This window comes from Schistocerca gregaria, chromosome 2 (genome assembly GCF_023897955.1).
Source record: "Schistocerca gregaria isolate iqSchGreg1 chromosome 2, iqSchGreg1.2, whole genome shotgun sequence".
Lineage (NCBI taxonomy): Eukaryota > Metazoa > Arthropoda > Insecta > Orthoptera > Acrididae > Schistocerca > Schistocerca gregaria.
The window spans coordinates 597,166,141-597,187,159 of record NC_064921.1 but is presented as its reverse complement, the minus strand read 5'-3'; the positions used below and the strand labels follow the sequence as shown (position 1 = coordinate 597,187,159).

Genomic DNA, 21,019 nt, shown 5'->3' with positions numbered 1-21,019 from the left:
AGAAGCCAGTTGGAGTAATTGGTAAATTACTTGACATTTGAATAGGAACACTGCCACTATTTGACAAAGTTGGCAGGAATGGGTGAACCATGGCCAGCATCAAGAAGGATGTAGTTTATCTACATAAACAATGGAACATGAGGACTGTGCACTCAGAAACGCTTTCCTTGCCATTGCCAGTCTACATTTTATATCCTCTCTACTTCGACCATCATCAGTTATTTTGCTCCCCAAATAGCAAAACTCCTTTACTACTTCAAGTGTCTCATTTCCTAATCTAATTCCCTCAGCATCACCCGACTTAATTCGACCAGATTCCATTATCCTCTTTTTGCTTTTGTTGATGTTCATTTTATATCCTCCTTTCAAGACACTGTCCATTCCATTCAACTCTTCCAAGTCCTTTGCTGTCTCTGACAGAATTACAATGTCATCGGCGAACCTTAGTTTTTATTTCTTCTCCATGGATTTTAATGCCTACTCCGAACTTTTGTTTTGTTTCCTTTACTGCTTGCTCAATATACAGATTGAATAACATCGGGGAGAGGCTACAATCCTGTCTCACTCCCTTCCTAACCACTGCTTCCCTTTCATGTCCCTCGACTCTTATAACTGCCATCTGGTTTCTGTACAAATTGTAAATAGCCTTTTGCTCCCTGTATTTTACCCTTGCCACCTTTAGAATCTGGAAGAGATTATTCCAGTCAACATTGTCAAAAGCTTTAGTAGACAAACAGGTACAAAAATATAAGTACTTTAGTGAAACAATATTGTAGCCAGGGTAACTGACAAGTAGTTTGTTAGAATTGTGTAATGAAAACCCTTGCCTGTGTTCTTGGGGTGGTCTACCAAGCCAGAAATATCATGAATTAATGGTAAACATTTGTCAACGTTAATGTTCAGTTACATTTATTGCTTCTAAGAGTAAAACTCCAGTCCAATCCTGTCATGTGTTTATTAATTCTCAGGAAGATAGTACTAAGATTCAGTCTGTTGCATATCAGCTACATTCACCTTCAGTAGTTTCAAACTTGATGCAACACACGAAATGGTTTCAAAACACTGCTAACCGAAAAGTATTTATAAATGTTAATGAAGTATGCTTCCTACATAGAATTTTATAAGCACCATATTCCTGCAAAATATCTACATTTATACTCTATGCTAGCTTTTATTATGATTATCATTGTGGGTCATGTTACTTAGTGAAATGTACTTGTTGTTCATATATTACACATCTATATTATTTATAATATCACATTTGTTTTTAATATAATGTTTGTATCTGTTATGATCTCTAAAAATAAAGTTTTTTTTCACATTATAGTTCGCAGGTTTCTGCCAAATTTTTATTTACTGTGAATAGTTTATTCATGCTGTTAATAGTTAAAAATGAAATTTGTTTGTTAACATTTTAATTTCATAATATGGAATACAAATAAGATATAAAACATCTATCACTAGTGACAGTGGAATATGCAACCTCATTATTATAAGGCTAGAACGTTGTGCCAATTTGGTTAACACGGTTAAAATGCATTGTACTTGGAAAACATCCGAGTCAATTTCCGTACACCCCTGCCTCTCACCCCTCTGTTTTTTTGATAATTGTCATGATGTCATAGGAAAATTATCCGGGCACTGATCTTCATGTCATAAAAGTGTGAAGAAGATCAAAAAGGGCCAATCTTTAAGGTCTCATTGTGAGTTCCACAACTTTTACTGTGTGCAATTTGACTGTGGTAAAAGGAGTCTCATTAATGTAGTTCATTTTGGATGTCTGTAATTGTAATATAGTCATTGCACAAAATTACAAATTATATATAAGTGGTATACCACCATAACTAAGTGCTTTCATATTATTTACGCTTACTTTGTAGGAACAAAGGGGAGATGAAAGTTCCAGTGAAGAAGATGAAGAAAAAGCAAAGGGAGGGAAAGGAGATAGTGAATCATCTGACAGCTCTGAAGAAGATAGTGAAGAGGAGGTAGGGTCAATTCCACTTACTAGATACATTTGTATGCATTACAAACTGTTTCTTTAGTTACATTTTTGTATTTTTCAGGCAAAAGCAAAAGGGGTAGAAAATCTGATTCAAGTAGAGAATCCAAATAGGATTCAGAAGAAAGCTAAGAAATTATCTAGTTTGAATGAGACGGTGAAAACCTCAGCCAAACCAGAGTTGTCTCGAAGAGAAAGGCAAGTTGTTCTTTCACTTACAGGCATTAATAAAAACATTTAGAGTAAACATTGCATGCTCTTACAAAGTCCATTACAGCTTATTTGCTGCATCTGAGTCAAGACTCAATCACTTATCTTAAGGTTACACTTAGATCCAGGAACAGTGTGGAATGGGTGTGTAGACATTATCTTGATCAAAAAAGTAGCAGATCTAAGCTGAAAAATAATTCATCGAAAACTGGCAGAAGTAACATGAATTTTACAGTAGATTCTGAATATTTTAAATTATAAATACTGTATTATGAAAACCTGAAAGTTATAATTAATTCCATTCTTTTTGAAACTGGTGTTAAGGTTTAAACTGAATGAAATTTTCCTATATTTCCAATTAACTAAAACAGTATTATAAATTTGGGAAATGGAGAGTGCTTTAAAGGAAGCACTCTCAACAACAAAATTGGGACTAGAAGTTTTGCCCTTATTTCAAGTACACACACATAAGTATTATTGTGACACTTTTTTAGTGGGTAATTTAAAGCCAATGCTCTTGGAGTAAGGAGCTCAATTGTTCTTACACGTAGGCAATAAATATTGGGAACAATGCATAAATCCCCTACCGCTATCATTAACAAGATTTAAGTGGCGATGGTTAAATGATTTCTTCATTCCGATCTTTTGGGAAGTACCAGGTGTTGATTACTGTGTGCTTGTGCAGTGTGTATTGTTGTGGAGGAATGTAAAAAAAATAAAGGGGAGGCCCAGTACCAGCTCATAGGTTGCTCTTCATAAACAAATATAAGTGGTAACTGAACCAAATTTCCTCATATAATGGGTACATCTCGAAGGGCACTTTCACATATCCTCATTCCATGGAGTTGTACACAGGTTTACATTTAAGCCAAGACTTGCCAAATATCTGACTATCAAGATCTTAGTGCCAGCACCATATCTCGTATCACTGCCCAAGTGATGATGAAATTTTCTTCCAGCACTGAATATAAATAATCTATCTCCAGCTAGTGTGCCAACACTTTAGTATGAATTATTGATGTTGTTACATAGGCTGAAGTGAAATACACATTAAATTCAAATATATTCCAAGGAAGCAGAGGAACGTGAATACCTTTACTTCAGAAACGTGATGCATTCCAAGATGGAATATTGCATTTTCTCTCCCCAGTTACTCTTTTCATTGTTGTTGCTTCCCTTCACCCCCTATCCACGCGGTCTTTCTTACTTTGTGTATTTTACATATATCTGGACATTTTTGTTAGAAAATTTTCCAAAGCAACAGGATATCATTATCTGGGTGAACTGTGTAAAAGCTGATACTCGACTGTCTGTCCTTAACCAGTCTGTCTTCAAAGCAATATGCAATTTACGTTTTGTAATACAACATAGGATCGAATGTAGTACTTTGTCATGTCATTCGATTGAGCATTCATTTTGCCTCTTCTTAGTGTTTTAGAATGTGGATGGTTTTTGCTGTTATGGATGTTGTTACTTAACCTCTCTCTGTGGCATGACAACTTCTGACCCACTTATTGCATCATGCTACATCAGTTGTTGTGATGGTATCAGTGATTCAAATCCATTTGCAAAACTTGGTCTTTATTGTATGCCGGTAGTGAAAAATAAAAGGTTATAGTATTGGGTCATATAGGTGGCTGAATAAATCACCTCTGTCAATCTAATATCCTGAAAATGCCTGTTCCAGGATACAGAACAGCCTTTGTTCAAGGTGGTGGCACACCATACTGTTACAAAACAAATGTTGGATAGCCAATTGTGAAGCATGCAGCTGTAATACATTAAGATAATTGTTAGAATTGATGGTTCTTTTTCCCTTAAAAGATGCAACAATGTGGTCTTTTATCAATTGACTTTAGAGTATGCAGATTGATGCTGCCAGAGGCCCAAGCATTGTTTGCTGACCATTTTGCAAAGGTGATAAATCGGTGCTAGTAAAAAATTTGTTACATGCTAGGAGCTCAGTGATTGCCATATTATGAATTACATTTTATTTCAGACACAATTGTAACCAGTTCTGGCTGATGTTGCTCATCTTCAGATGGTCATGGGTAATGTTGGCCAAAGCCGGTTGTAATTTTCATAAAATGTGATTTGTGTCTGAAGTAAAAGGAAGTTCACCGGTGGAGTGTCACTGGAAAATGTTCACAGCAAGTTGAATCAGTTGTGGCTTATACTATTTCAATGCTCTCAAAGCGTATAGATACAAATCTAAATATTTTTGAAGGATACAATCATCTTAGGTATGTGGGGATCTTGTGATAGCGTCTAAAGAGTCTTATGTGGTAAGCACAAGAAAACCACCTCTAAGTGTCCTGCTTCCACCCCTCCCCTGCCTCCATGAACTGTGGACCTTGCTGCCTTAGTTCATGCTGCAGCAGTATAGATAGTTGTACTGTAGGTGCAATCACAGTGGAGGTTTATATATGGAGAGGCCAGACTGATACGTGATTTTTGAAGATGGGCAACAGTCAGGATGATTGATTGATCTGGCCTTCTAACATTAGTCAACATTGCTTTGTACATACTGTGAACGACGGAAAGGAAGGGGAATGTACATCCATGCGAGAACTATTCTACCTTGTAATCAAAGCTTTGAGATTGCTGAAATACTCTGACCTCAAGCAAAATATAATTGCAATTTCAAAGAAAGTGGGTACTGACAGATGAGAATATTATCAAACTATCAGATTAATATTTGTGTTGCAAAATAGACATGAATTATTTACAGAGAAATATAGAAAATGGTACAAGCTGACTGCAGAAAAGATAAGTTTGTGTTCCGAAGAAATGTAGGAACAGGTGATACAGTATTGATCCTACGACTTACCTTCAAAGATGTGTTAAAGAAAGGCAAACCTATGCTTACAGCAATTAAGATTTTACAAAGCTTTTGGCAGCATTCTCTGGAATTCACACTTTGAATTTCAGAGGGTGAAAGGGGTAAAAGACAGGGAATGGAAGGTTATCTACATTTTGCACAGGGACCAGACTGCATTGACAAGAATCAAAGGGCATGAAATGGAAGTACTAATTGAGAAGGGTATGAAACATGGTTGTAGTATACCCCTGGTGTTGTTGAATCAGTAATTGAGCATGCAGTTACGGAAACTGAGTTGTTTGGAAAGGGAGAAGCAATAAAAAAACTGCAAGGTTTTAGTCTGACGTTGCAATTCTCACAAATCAAAGGATCTTAAAGATCAGTGGAATGGAATATAATGGGTTTTGAAAACAAGGTGTAAGTAAGATGTGGTGGTGGTGGTGGTGGTGGTGGTGGTGGTGGTGGTGGTGGTCAGTCCTGACACTGGTCTGATGCAGCTCTCCATGCTACTCTATCCTGTGCAACCTTCTTGATCTCTCAGTACTTATTGCAACCTACATCCTTCTGAATCTGCTTAGTGTATTCATCTCTTGGTCTCCCTCTAAGATTTTTACCCTCCACACTTCCCTCCAATGCTAAATTTGTGATCCCTTGATGCCTCAGAACATGTGCTACCAACCGGTCACTTCTTCTTGTCAAGTTGGGCCACAAACTCCTCCCTAATTCTGTTCAATACCTCCTCATTAGTTATGTGATCTACCAATCTAATCTTAAACATTCTTCTGTTACACCACATTTCGAAAGCTTCTATTCTCTTCTTCTGCCAAACTATTTTATCGTCCATGATTCACTTCCATACATCGCTACACTCCATACAAATACTTTCAGAAACGACTTCCTGACACTTAAATCTATACTCGACGTTAACAAATTTCTCTTCTTCAGAAACACTTTTCTCGCCATTGCGAGTCTACATTTTATATCCTCTCTACTTCGACCATCATCAGTTATTTTGCTCCCCAAATAGCAAAACTCCTTTACTACTTCAAGTGTCTCATTTCCTAATCTAATTCCCTCAGCATCACCTGACTTAATTCGACTACATTCCATTATTCTCATTTTGCTTTTGTTGTTGTTCATCTTATATCCTCCTTTCAAAACACTATCCATTCCGTTCAACTGCTCCTCCAAGTCCTTTGCTGTCTCTGACTGAATTACAATGTCATCAGCAAACCTCAAAGTTTTTATTTCTTCTCCCTGGATTTTAATACCTATCCCGAATTTTTCTTTTGTTTCCTTCACTGCTTGCTCAATATACAGATTGAATAACATCGGGGAGAGGCTACAACCCTGTCTCACTCCCTTCCCAACCGCTGCTTCCCTTTCGTGCCCCTCAACTCTTATAACTGCCATCTGGTTTCTGTACAAATTGTAAATAGCCTTTCGCTCTCTGTATTTTACTCCTGCCACCATTAGAATTTGAAAGAGAGTATTCCAGTCAACATTGTCAAAAACTTTCTCTAAGTCTACAAATGCTAAAAACATAGGTTTGCCTTTCCTTAATCTATTTTCTAAGAAGATTTGTAGGGTCAGTACTGCTTCACATGTTCAAACATTTCTACGGAATCCAAACTGATCTTCCTTGAGGTCGGCTTCTACCAGTTTTTCCATTTGTCTGTAAAGAATTCGCATTAGTATTTTGCAACTGCGACTTATTAACTGATAGTTCAGTAATTTTCACATCTGTCAACACCTGCTTTCTTTGGGATTGGAATTATTATATTCTTCTTGAAGTCTGAGGGTGTTTCGCCTGTTTCATACATCTTGCACACCAGATGGTAGAGTTTTGTCAGGACTGGCTCTCCCAAGGCCGTCAGTAGTTCCAGTGGAATGTTGTACTCAAGGATCCTTGTTTCGACTCAAGTCTTTCAGTGCTCTGTCAAACTCTTCATGCAGTATCGTATCACCCATTTGATCTTCATCTACATCCTCTTCCTTTTCCATAATATTGTTCTCAAGTACACCGCCCTTGTATAGACCCTCTTTACCCTTCTGCTTTCCCTTCTTTGCTTAGAACTGGGTTTTCATCTGAGCTCTTGATATTCATAAAAGTGGTTCTCCTTTCTCCAAAAGTCTCTTTACTTTTCCTGTATGTAGTATCTATCTTACCCCTAGTGAGATAAGCCTCTACATCCTTACATTTGTCCTCTAGCCATCCCTGCTTACTCATTTTGCACTTCCTGTCGATCTCATTTTTCAGACGTTTGTATTCCTTTCTGCCTGCTTCATTTACTGCATTTTTATATTTTTCTCCTTTCACCAGTTAAATTCAATATTTCTTCTGGTACTCAAGGACTTCTACTAGCCCTCGTCTTTTTAACTACTTGACCCTCAGCTGCCTTCACTACTTCATCCCTCAAAGCTACCCATTCTTCTTCTACTGTATTTCTTTCCCCCATTCTTGTCAACTGTTTTCTTATGCTCTCCCTGAAACTCTCTACAACCTCTTTTTTTAGTCAGTTTATCCAGGTCCCATCTCCTTAAATTCCCACCTTTTTGCAGTTTCTTCAGTTTTAATCTACAGTTCATAACCAATAGATTGTGGGCAGGGTCCACATCTGCCCCTGGAAATGTCGTACAATTTAGAACCTGGTTCCTGAACCTCTGTCTTGCCATTATATAATCTATCTGATGCCTTCTAGTATTTAAAAGATTCTTCCATGTATACAACCTTCTTTTATGATTCTTGAACCAAGTGTTAACTATGATTAAGTTATACTCTGTGCAAAATTCTACCAGAGGGCTTCCTGTTTCGTTCCTTACGCCCAATCCATATTCACCTACTGTGTTTCCTTCTCACCCTTTTCCTATTCTCGAATTGCAGTCACCCATGACTATTAAATTTTCGTCTCCCTTCACTATCTGAATAATTTCTTTTATCTCATCATACATTTCATCAATTTCTTCATCGTCTGCAGAGCTAGTGGGCATATAAACTTGTACTACTGTGGTAGGCATGGGCTTTGTGTCAATAATGCGTTCACTATGCTGTTTGTAGTAGCTTACCCGCATTCCTATTTTTTTTATTCATTATTAAACCTACTCCTGCATTACCCCTATTTGATTTTGTATTTATAATCCTATATTCACCTGACCAAAAGTCTATTCCTCCTGCCACCGAACTTCACTAATTCCCACTATATCTAACTTCAACCTCTTCATTTCCCTTTTTAAATTTTCTAGCCTACCTGCCCGATTAAGGGATCTGACATTGCACGCTCCGATCTGTAGAACACCAGTTTTCTTTCTCCTGATAACGATGTCCTCTTGAGTAGTCCCCTCCCGGAGATCCGAATGGGGGACTATTTTACCTCCAGAATGTTTTACCCAAGAGGACGCCATAATCATTTAACCATACAGTAAAGCTGCATGCCCTTGGGAAAAATTACAGCTGTAGTTTCCCCTTGCTTTCAGCCGTTCGCAGTACCAGCACAGCAAGGCCATTTTGCTTAGTGTTAAAAGGCCAGATCAGTCAATCATCCAGACTGTTGCCCCTGCAACTACTGAAAAGGCTGCTGCCCCTCTTCAGGAACCACACGTTTGTCTGGCCTCTCAACAGATACCCCTCCATTGCTCACTTGTGGTTGCACCTACGGTACGGCCATCTGTATCGCTGAGGCACGCAAGCCTACCCAACAATGGCAAGGTCCATGGCTCATACGTAAGATGAACATCAATAAAAGTAAAACAAGCGAAATGGAATGTAGTCAAATTGAGCATAGATGAGGGAGTTAAATTAGGAAATGAGATATTAAAAACAGTAAAGAGTTTTTCTAATTCGGCAGCAAATTAACATGATTGCAGAAGTCAAGGGGATATAAAATGCAGACTGGCAACAACATGAAAACATTTCTGAGAAGAATTTGTTAATATTGAATTTAAATTTAAAGAGCGAGAAAGTTCTTTCTTAAGGTATTTGTATGGAGTGTAGCTTTTTACAGGATGAAACATGAACAACAGATAGTTTAAACAAGAAAAGAACAGGAGCTTTCAAACTCTAGTTTTGAAGATAAATACTGTGTACTGGATGGATAAATTTTAAAACTTTTTCAGTACTGAAATAAATTGAGGAAAAAGAAATTTATGGTACAACTTGTCTAAAGGAATAAATTGGTTGATAGGACATATCCCGAGGCATCAAGGAGTTATCAGTTCGGTAACAGAGCCAGGCGTAGAGGTTAATAATTGTACAGGGAATCATGCTTTGACTAGAGTAGGCAGGTTCAGATGAATGCAGGTTGCAGTAACTGTAGGGAAATGACAAGACCTGTACAGTATATACTAGTGTGAGAAAGTGTATCAAACCAGTCTTTTGACTGAAGACCACATCAGCAGCATTCTGTGCCAGGATCATTAATCAATGTTTAGCCAGAATGGTATTTCATACTGACAATGCCTGTGTTCAAGGAATTGTTGTAACACAGGCATATTGACAGTGGAACTTCATTTGCACCTTTTGTCTAACAAGTAACACCTCACTATGATCTTGGGGTCACCTTGAACATAAACATTTATTTATGTCCATAGATCATTCTGTGCAATGGTATTGGACAAGCTTACATGAAGTTTGAAAAATTAAGTTTTGAAAATTTGTAACTTCATGCACATATCAGTAAAATGACTGATTTTTCCAAAAACAACCTTTAAAATAGTTGCATCTAAAAAAAATTATATACATACATTACATACATAATTACCAGTGATTAAAACTAATTTACGCTCCATGAAAGTTTTTTGCATATTTGCACAGTTATTTGATTCAGTGTATTCATTAACATTATGGACAAGTTTTAGTCAAGTGACATTTTAGTTTATTTTTGAAAGCACACACATTTTCTATTTTTATATGGTTCAGCAAACTGTTGTATATAAGGCGTCTAGCTTTTACAGGCTCTTTGTCAGTTTGTGTGTTTGTTGCCCTTGACATTTTTCTCATTAGAAATATACTTGAACTCACTTTATCACAAATATTATTTACATGCTTCTCCCATGTCAAGTACCTGTCCACTGTCACGCCCAGGAATTTATAAGTTTCTGTTCTTTTAGATCCAAGTCTCCAAGCCTGACAGTTATATTATTAAAGTTAGGTGTTTTGTTTGCATTTATTTATGTATATGTGGTTTTATTTACATTTAAAAAAAGGCTATTTCCTCTGAAATAATTGTTTCCATTTTCCAAATTTAGAGAAGCATGTTTTTGTAAGCAATCCATTGAAACACTACTAACAACAAATGAAGTGTCATCTGCATACATTACAGCATTTCTGTCTACTATTTTGGTCATATCATTTACATATAAAATAAATGGTGGGCCCAGCACTGATCCTTGAGTTTTGCTTTATTTCTATACATTGTTCTCTATTTTCCATAAAGGATTTTATGATACCGGCTGTTTTTCCTCTTTATACCATACCACTTAAGCTTTGCCAATAATATGTTTGGCATACACAATCAAAAGCTTTTCAAAGGTCAAGAAATGTACCACAAACTTTCTTTTGTTCATCTAGTGACTTGGTGACTCAAGTTATAAATTCAGCTATTGCTGTATTGGTGGATCTACCCTTCCTAAACCCATGCTGGACAACAACCAAAGTTTTGCATTTTTCTATAAAATTTAATATTCTGTCTTTGCTTGTTGCATTATTGTACATAAGACAGGTGTAATAGCTATTGGTTAGTAATTTCCTGGATCTTCCATGCTGCCTCTGTTGAAAATAAGGATCACTTTATTTTTAAACATGTCAGGAATATTCCTTCTTCCATGGCTAAGTTTATGGGAAAAGCCAGAGGCTTTACCATCCACTGCAGGCAGCATTTACTTAGTGTAGTAGATATAACACCTAGTCCATATTTTTTGTTTTTAATTGGGGTACACAGTGAAGTGGTCAGGTGGACATTGGGCATTTATTGTTGACCACTTTATAAAAAGTGGTTTACCAATGGCAACAAAGTATGCATTATATATCTGCTATTTTAATAGCAGGACACAGCAGGGTTTCAGTATAAAACAAAAAAAGTATTGTGTATCAAACTTTAGACAAACGAATTCCAATTTGAAACAGAAACCTCCTGGGTGCTATAAGACTGCTACAGCTTCATGAAATGTTGGTTGTCTGAGTTTTGATCTCTCTCTCTCTCTCTCTCTCTCTCTCTCTCTCTCTCTCTCTCTCTCTCTCTCACACACACACACACACACACACACACACACACACACACACTGCCCTGATGAGGCATATTTTCATCTCTGGTCTGAGTATAGCCCTTGGGAACTTCCAACAAGTAGCAGCACATGACCCCAGAGTGGCATTTCTTTATTGTGGTGTCAACACACTAGTGATTGTTATTGTGCAGTGTTCCAGAATTTTGTTATGCTCAATTAAGAAAAAAAGTTTTGGTCCTGTTGTAGTTTCAGTATTATGATGCAGTAACACACACATCTAATCACACATTAATTTCTGAGGGAAATGTTTCCTGTATGTGATACCTCCTTACTTAGGGATATCAGATGGTTGCATTCAGCATCAAAAACTATCAAGGGTGGCAACATCAGTGTGTGAACTTTCAGGGCTGACATATGGTTGGTGTTTCCTTCTGAAAATGTTGGTATGGAATGACCTGTGTACTCTTAAAAAATAAAGTTTCGAAAAGTTTGAAACTTTTAGCTTTGTGAAGGTGTTAGGTATGCTTTGAGATACCCTGCATAGTGTTAGGCAGGAATGGCTGAAGTAGTGGAAACTCTGTTATTTTTGTATTTTTTCTCTGTTTATAACTGTAACATCCATTTATATTGTGGGCTGTAATAGAAGTCTTCTTGGGCACCAAACTGTCAGTGCAGAACTTCCTTCCAATTTTCTGATACAATAGTTACTTGCTGCTTTGCATTTTGTTTAAAAAGGTGATTTATCTGGTAGTAAATATTCAACCAGTCACTTTTTACAATTTTTTCAACCATAGACATGTTTTCAAGCCACTGCAGGCTCATTATCAGATGTAACACCTCCATCTGATAATGAGCCTGCAGTGGCTTGTAAACATGTTCATGGTTGAATAAATCGTAAAAAAGACTGGTTGCATATTTATTACCAAATAAATTGCCTATTTAAATTGGTCACAGTTAATCATTCACAATGGAAGTATTAAAATTAATCCTTTCCTGTTCTGATTTTCTGACATACAGCATAAAAAATTACACTGAAAATGGTACAGATTGCATTATTAATAATGATTTTCCATATCACAACCACTAAATCATCACAGTTCTAAAAATGTTCCAGGTAGAATTGTGCAATTGCTGTACTTTTAGCCTGCCATTGTCACAGTGAGCATGCTCGATCATAATCAGTACATTAAATAATTTAAATAACTGTTGTGGTATCCACTGTAAAGATGACTCATTGGCAATACTATTATGAGGAGGAAAGTTGCTACTCACCATACAGTGGAGATGCAGAGTCACAGAGAGGCACAACAAAGACACTCTAAGCTTTCGGCCATTGAGGCCTTTATACACACACACACACACACACACACACACACACACACACACACACACACACTATTGTGAGTCTTTTTGTTGAGCCTATCTGCAACTCAGCATCTCCACTATATGGAGAGTGGCAACTTTCCTCCTCATAATATTGTTATATTCCATCCTGGATTTTCAATTGTTTGATTTTCATTGAAAAGACTGTTACACATTTAGCTTAGCCAATGCTTTCTTCAGAAAAGGAAACACACGCATCCACACAAGCAAGTCCATGTCACACGCATGTAACCACCATTGCCAATGGCCTCCAGTCCAAGCTGCCAGAGATGGTTGTAAGTGCACGAGGTGTGCTTACTTGTATGAATGTGTGTGCGTTTTCTTTTCTGAAGACTACTTTAGGTGAAATCTAGATGTGTAACAGTCTTTTCATAGTGCCTATCTGCAACTCAACCTGTCATCTTTACAGTGAGCAGCAGTCTATCCTTTTCCTGATATCGTAGATGTTCCAAACTGGACTTTCCACTGTATTGTAATACCTGTGAAACTCATACAATAAATTATTCCCCTAAGCATTTGGTAACAGATACAAACGAGGGAAGATCAGAAAGTGTTCCAATCTATCTAGACAGAAGAAAGGAATTGAACATCATTTTATTATTCAAAAATTAAATTACAAAAGTAATTCAAGGCAGAGTGTGGGTCTCACAGTAGCATTTGTGTCATCCTTGGACTGGTATTGGGATGCTGGAAATGTTTTAGCTTTATTGAATTCTAATAATATTTTGCATATGCCTTTCTTTATTAAAAAAATTATAGTGCCCAGGCAAGTTTCTTTAGAATGAAGCAACAAAACTGTTGTAATAGAATATGTTATCTCTTTTCATGAGAACATAGGTTATTATTTTATATTCACTTTTTAGAGAAGAGCTTGAAAGGCAAAGGGCACAGGCTAATTACCAGCGTCTTCATGCCGAAGGGAAAACAGATGAGGCACGTGCAGACTTGGCACGCCTCGCTATCATCAAGCAACAGCGAGAAGAGGCAGCCAAGCGACGTGAAGAAGAACGCCGCCGTGAGTATTAGCCATTTTTTTATCATGTGTTTCTTAGACTTTGCTTGTAGCTTTGTATGAGTGACAATATAAATTACAGTAGTGAAGTAAGTGGGAATGAAGTCTTATACAGTTCTATTACAAAATTACTTCCATGCTGTATGCTCTCAAACCTTTCTGGTTTGAAGGAAATTTGTGTTTTTGCTTATGTAACTTTCTACTAACAACAAAATACTTCAGGCGATTGGGAAAAGTCTCAGTTGTTTGCTCCTTTGTTAGAGCTGTGAATCAGCAATTTGATAACTGCCATTTCTAGAATCATAAGTCATTTCTCATAGTAATATAAATTTTTCTGAAAAGGTAACAAATCTGTGAAATGATTAGTATCGGGTAAATAATGAGTTTTACAGTTTCTGCACAATCAGAACAGTTGCTACACTGACTCATTCATTAGGTCACATTACTTAATGTTTGCTTGCAGGAACAATTAAAATTTGTGTTACAGTTGATTATTCTACCAAATGTTAAATATGTTTTATAGTGTAATTTTGTAGTGAGAGAAATTTGTGCAATGTATGGACCTAATATGATTAGTGAATGAAGGTATTGTGCATCAGTGATGTATGTTTGAGTGAAAGGACAAATGTTTGATGGTGACAGGAGTAGGTTTCTGTCCATTCAGTAACAAACTAATCCAAAAAACTGATGAAAAAGTGAGAGAGATTTGCCATTTCACGATATCTTAACTTTAAGACGCATTCCATGCTAAACTGGCATGTCTTCCATGGGGCAGATGATCAAAACAGTTGAGGAGAGATGAAAGGAACATAGACATACTCTGCTAAAAAACCAAGCACCTCGGTTATCACAAAGCACCGCCTTCAATATGATAATGAAACGAAATATGATTAGACCAGTGTTGTGATGCAGACATGAAGCTTCTGTGTCAGCGTAATGCTTGAATTATGATGTCAGAAAACTTCATAAACAGGGATGGTGATTTCTATGTAAACAACAGTTGGAATCTGGCACTCAGTTTATTAAAACCTCGCTGGCCATCACATTTAACAGTTAGGAAATGCTAAAAGAACTCAAATTTCACAGAATATCGGTGCAGACTCTGATTCCCGCCTTTTGATGCTCTTGTTTTTCAAACTATTATAAATAGCAGTGAGAGACCAACAGTAGTTCTCAGTTTGGTTGAAGTCAAGGCTGTGAGTAAATATAACCCACATTCCTTCTACGTCATGTTATAAATTGTGTTCATACCATGTTCCATAGTAATAATATACATTTTCTTGAAATTGCTGTTCGTTCCAAGTACCTTTGTCACATTTTTAAGGTAGTCGGTGCAGTGACAATGTATCTGTCAACCTTGATTAAAAGTTTCCTTGGTTTCTACAAATCATTTTATAAGAAAATGACTGGTTCCCTCAAAAACGGCTTCAATTCAATCATCTTGTTAAACTGAACTAGTGCTCGCTGTAAATCTCTTATGCCTTAACACAGGGCCAGCCACGGTGTACCAGATGTGTGGATTGAGGCTCAGTCTGTTTCAGGTTAGCTTGTTGCTTCTCAGAAGTACCAGGTACATCAAAACATTTCATTTAGTATTGCGGTCTAGAATTTTTTGGTCAGCACAACTCTCTTCAGTTTGGCAGAATCTTATGTCAGCGCTGTTTGCCCTTCGCTATTTGTTTGTGGTACCGTATGAAGAATGTTCACAGGTCCAGTGGCTTTTTGCATAAAAGTGGCAGTCCAGCAATCTGTCATCTTTTAACTGAATGGGAATGACAGAAAAGAGGCATAAGAAATCTTAATATCTATTATGCACTCACATAATCAACAGGTACTGCAAAATTGCTATGAAATGATATTACATTACCATACAGAAATATTTTAAAGATTTAACTGAAAATAGAAGAGCAAAAAATTAAATGATAGAGAGGAAACACTTTGTGCTAAATTTGCAGGTATGGAGCACATGACGAAATGGTAGTATGAATAATAAAATTTCTGATGTTGCTTGCATTATTCCACTGTCATTTACATCAGATTTTGATGGAATTGAACGAAGAATATGGTGAATGTATGTGTTACTGAAAAGAACATTGGTTAAGTCAAAGCAAATGCTTGGAATGATTTTTCGATTTAAAACCCACTACTTTTGAATTTGTGAAGGAGAAGGGAATGCAAGAACGAGAAAATCAGAACATCTGAAATGGATTGCAGACCTCGCATTTTAAGTGAAGTTGATTGCACACTGCCTGCAGTAAGACACTGCAAGGTAACAAACAACTTACTTCTGTCTTTATAGTGGTGCATTTAAAGAGAAAATCACATTTTAGATGGATAAATAGTGACTAACACAGTCCAGCTCTGTAGGTTTACTGGCGTTAAAGAAAACATGAGGGTGAAAGAATTAATTGTGGCGCTGAAAGAATTAAAAAATATGGTTTTCTAAATGGCTTGAGAACACTGCCAGTCCTACATTTGTTTTCAAACCATATTAGAGACCATTTGCTGTTTCGGTTAACAGTGCCCCTATGCATGTGCAGATGTGACTCATTGATCTGTAGTGTAATTTTAATGTCAAAACTGTCCAGGATGTCTACAGTGTTTTCTCCAGGTAGAGTTTCCAGTTCACCATAATGAAGTTGCAAAAGTGCTCTAAAATTGTGTGTGTGTGGTTGAGAAATGTGAGCTTAGGCTCAAGTAGCAGACTGTGGCAGTGAGGTAAGTTTGCAGACAGCCTGAGTGCTGTGGCACTTGTGCCAAGGTACGGCTCGTAAGCTGAATTCTTGTCCACCCCAGCCATAACACAAGTACTGTACTTCAAATTCCTGTCCAGCCATCCAGGTTTAAATTTTCATGAATCACTTGAGGGGGAATGCATTTATATTTATTGTGGAAACGGCGAGGACACTGGAATGTTGTCGAATTATCAGGTGATGCTGAGGGTATTAGTATAGGAAATGAGACAGTTAAGGTAGTAATGAGTTTTGCTATTTGGGAAGCAAAATAACTGATGACTGTCAAAGTTGGGAGGATATAAAATGTAGACTGGCTATGGCAAGGAAAGCATTTCTGAAGAAGAGAAATTCGTTAACATCCAGCATAGATATCAGGAAGTCTTTTTCTGAAAGTATTTGTATGGTGTGGCCATGTATGGAAGTGAAACATGGCCAATAAATAGTTTAGACAAGAAGAGAATAGAAGCTTTTGAAATGTGGTACTACATAAGATTGCTGAAGATTAGATGGCTACATCACATAACTAATGAGGAGGTACTGAATAGAATAAAGGAGAAGAGGAATTTGTGGCACAACTTGACAAGAGGAAAGGATAGATTTGTACAATACATTCTGAGACATAAAGGGATCACCAATTTAGTATTGGAGGGAAGTGTGGAGGGTAAAAATTGTAGAGGGTGACAGAGATAAATACACTAAGCAGATTCAGAAAGATATAGCTTGCAATAGTTAGAGATGGAGTCTTGCACAGGGTAGAGTGTTATGGAGAGCTGCATCACAAGTCTCTGGACTGAAGACAAGAAGACAGAAATTCCCTTCCCCCATCATTCCCCATTGCAAAGTTGTGCTCAGTATCTGATGACCTTTGTGTGTATGTAGTTTTCCATTAATTTTTATCATTACTTAACTCATTTAGAAATTAATAAAAAAACTAACTTTTAACATCTAACATAATGAGGAACACAAGATGATGAGGAACATAGATGTTGTATTGCTGCTAACAGTGCAAAGATTGATACAGGTGCAGAGTATGGTTATGTTCTATTTTAAATTATTATGTGTAATATACATGATGAACTTGAACTCCACTGACAAAATTTTGGAGGTCATTCAGTGATATTTTTGGACGATTTTAGTATAAGGGATGTGCCCTCTAGTGACTCTATTGCATAGTAAGTGCATTTAATTTGATTTTCTTACTTCCTGAAAATACCTTCAAAACAGTGCAAGTGTCAACAGACTGTGCTGTGTGTTGTTTGGATACAAACTTGTACCTTTCACTCACAATACTCACCCTCTTCACACTCAGCCCTCAAGTCGGTATTCAGTACTGATCAAGTTTATCTCACAAGTGAATGTGAGTAAGATGGCAGTGAGTGAATGTCATTTTATATGCTTCCTCTTCACTGTGTGACAGTCTGTCATTTTCTCCACATGCTGATAACCTTGGTGTTCAGTGCCCACAAGCTATACATGCGTGTGCTGCTGCCCCCCCCCCCCCCTTCCCCACATGTTAATGGTAATACACATTGGTAACATGATGATGACACAAACTGAATAAATCATAATTACATTATCACTCTATAATGAGCCAACAGACTGCAGGTCCCACATACCAAAATACTAAGAATGTTCCTGGACAACGGAGTTGACTCACCTTGTGGAATGATTCTTGTTTCTATGAGACTGAGTGTTATCCGAATTGCATACACTTTCTTGAATATTCATCTTTGGTAAAATGGATATGTGCAGAGTGTGTACCATCACGTGTTTTCTTCGTTTGTATTAGGTTCCTTTCAGTCCATATCTGCTATTTCATCTTTATGAAGACTCCATATCAACCATCACTTTTTGTATTTCAGTCCTGTTTCTTTTTATGTCTTGTAATTTGGTAACTGACTTTCTCATTTGTCACAAAAGAATGTGTCCTTATTTTGTATTTTTTAATTTATTTTATTCCAAGTGCAATAATTTATTCCTTGTATCTTTCACTGCAGCCTTCTTCCCCATCCAAATAAAAACTCTTAAAAGTAGACTAAAACTAATGTACAGTGTACTTTCTTCGCTATCTGTAGAGCCAAAGTGTGTGTGTGTGTGTGTGTGTGTGTGTGTGTGTGTGTGTGTGTGTGTGTGTGTGTGTGTGTGTTTTTAAATTTAAATTCATTCTTCACAAAGTCCACTTTTTGTCAGTTCTGCTACAAGAAATGTAAGCAAAGTTGATTTCATGTCCTTAATGTTCTGGACTGCTTGTTTACTCCGCTCTAGTTTCATTTCTTCTAAATTATGAGTTGGAATCTGCTGAAATTTGTGCCCTACTAAATTATGAGACAAAACTACTGGCCACTGCCCACCTGCAGAAAGCAAAAATTATTGCACTGCTGATACACACATAAAAGTAAAAGGGTCACCTTACTTAGCCTTTGCAACTAAACATTTCTTTGTCAGGGAGGAGAGGGACTGATGTCTTGAAGAAATGTTAAAAAGGAGTGGCAGCTCACTCAGACTTTAAGATTACACAAGACTTTACCAGTAGTGAGGATGATGATAAGACAAAAAATCGTTGGGTCACGTCTGGTGGTATTTCCATGAAAACTCTGAAAATATTTTTTTGCGTACTGGCAGTGTTCTGTTGTTCATATGAATATTATTTAACTTTAACAAGTCATTAAGGAATAGTCATCTGTAATGACAAAGTACTGTAAAATATTTTTCTCAGTCTCTTTTCAACCCTACTGGAAGAAATTTTACATGCCTTAATCTTCTGTTGACATGCTTAAAAAAACTTTTACTCATCACATTATACAAACAGTATCTGGTGAACTAGTGACATGGGGAAGTTGTAGTTGAAAATATACAACCATCTTACTCTATTGCTACCAAAGAAAAATCACTTACTGGTCGGCGCAAGCTGTTACATTTTGTACCCTCATTATGAATTAACAAAGAGGTGCCTGTTGCTAGGAATGTAGGCAAACTTTTCTTGTACAAATGACATAAACTGGTCATAGAAAATTTGACTTACTCAGCACCACATAGTCTAAAAATTCAGCCATAATGTTACAAATCACAACGAATGAAAAGACACTAACATACTTGACACTGGCATGCATTCTATTCCTGGACTAAGCACATTGTGTTGCTAATTTTTATACATTACTATCATACCCAACTTTGGCTTCTCAGGAGGATCATGCCTGAGTAATGACTGTCTACTTCTCTTAACACTGCACATGCATATTATAAATATTGGAGTAAATACGAAAATGTTCATTTCATGTTATGAACATAAGTTGTTAATGGTGTATTATTGCATTTTACTGTACCTCACTCATTAAACAAATTTGACCAAGAAAAGTGATACTGTTACAATACAGGAGGTGAAAACTTTGTGTGTGTGTGTGTGTGTGTGTGTGTGGGGGGGGGGGGGGGGGGGGGGTCGGTGGGTGGGTGGGTTGTAGTTTATAGCCCCAGGTGTGTATCACAATCCACAGCCATTCATCAAACAGGGCTCTCATTTAAGAATAATCAACAAAAAGTTTTGCATGATGCTCTAGAGCATTAAAAAGAATAGTTTTATTCAAAGTAGCAATGTAGCGTAGTGATGGAGATATATTCCAGATGTGCAGAAAGTTGTGGGTTCAAACTGCAAGGGGTAGCTTTGAAATTTTATATTTTTTAATGTTTACAAAAATGATTTTGATAATTATTTTCATTCATTACTAGAACCTGGCAATGCTTCGCAATTGCCAAATATGTGTTGTTGTTGTTGTTGTTGTTGTTGTCTTCAGTCCTGAGACTGGTTTGATGCAGCTCTCCATGCTACTCTATCCTGTGCAAGCTGCTTCATCTCCCAGTACCTACTGCAACCCACATCCTTCTGAATCTGCTTAGTGTACTCATCTCTCGGTCTCCCTCTACGATTTTTACCCTCCACGCTGCCCTCCAATGCTAAATTTGTGATCCCTTGATGCCTCAAAACGTGTCCTACCAACCGATCCCTTCTTCTAGTCAAGTTGTGCCATAAACTTCTCTTCTCTCCAATCCTATTCAATACCTCCTCATTAGTTATGTGATCTACCCATTTAATCTTCAGCATTCTTCTGAAGCACCACATTTCAAAAGCTTCTATTCTCTTCTTGTCCAAACTAGTTATCGTCCATGTTTCACTTCCATACATGGCTACACTCCAAACAAATACTTTCAGAAACGACTTCCTGATACATAAATCTATATTCGATGTTAACAAATTTCTCTTCTTCAGAAACGCTTTCCTTGCCATTGCCAGTCTACATTTAGCATCCTCTCTACTTTGACCGTCATCAGTTATTTTACTTCCTAAATAGCAAAACTCCTTCACTACTTTAAGTGTCTCATTTCCTAATCTAATTCCCTCAGCATCACCCGATTTAATTTGACTACATTCCATTATCCTAGTTTTGCTTTTGTTGATGTTCATCTTATATCCTCCTTTCAAGACACTGTCCATTCCGTTCAACTGCTCTTCCAAATCCTTTGCCGTCTCTGACAGAATTACAATGTCATCGGCGAACCTCAAAGTTTTTACTTCTTCTCCATGAATTTTAATACCTCCTCCAAATTTTTCTTTTGTTTCCTTTACTGCTTGCTCAATATACAGA

General features: G+C 37.1%; 1 protein-coding gene across 1 annotated transcript in view; it reads left to right on the top strand.

Annotated features, from left to right (window-relative positions):
* Positions 1–21,019, top strand: part of LOC126334522 (28 kDa heat- and acid-stable phosphoprotein-like) — a 43,597-nt gene that overhangs the window by 13,297 nt on the left and 9,281 nt on the right. Inside the window, exons 3-5 of the mRNA XM_049996874.1 lie at positions 1,881–1,988; positions 2,067–2,200; positions 13,499–13,650. Coding sequence (XP_049852831.1) covers positions 1,881–1,988; positions 2,067–2,200; positions 13,499–13,650 — 394 coding nt within the window. The remainder of the gene's footprint in view (positions 1–1,880; positions 1,989–2,066; positions 2,201–13,498; positions 13,651–21,019) is intronic.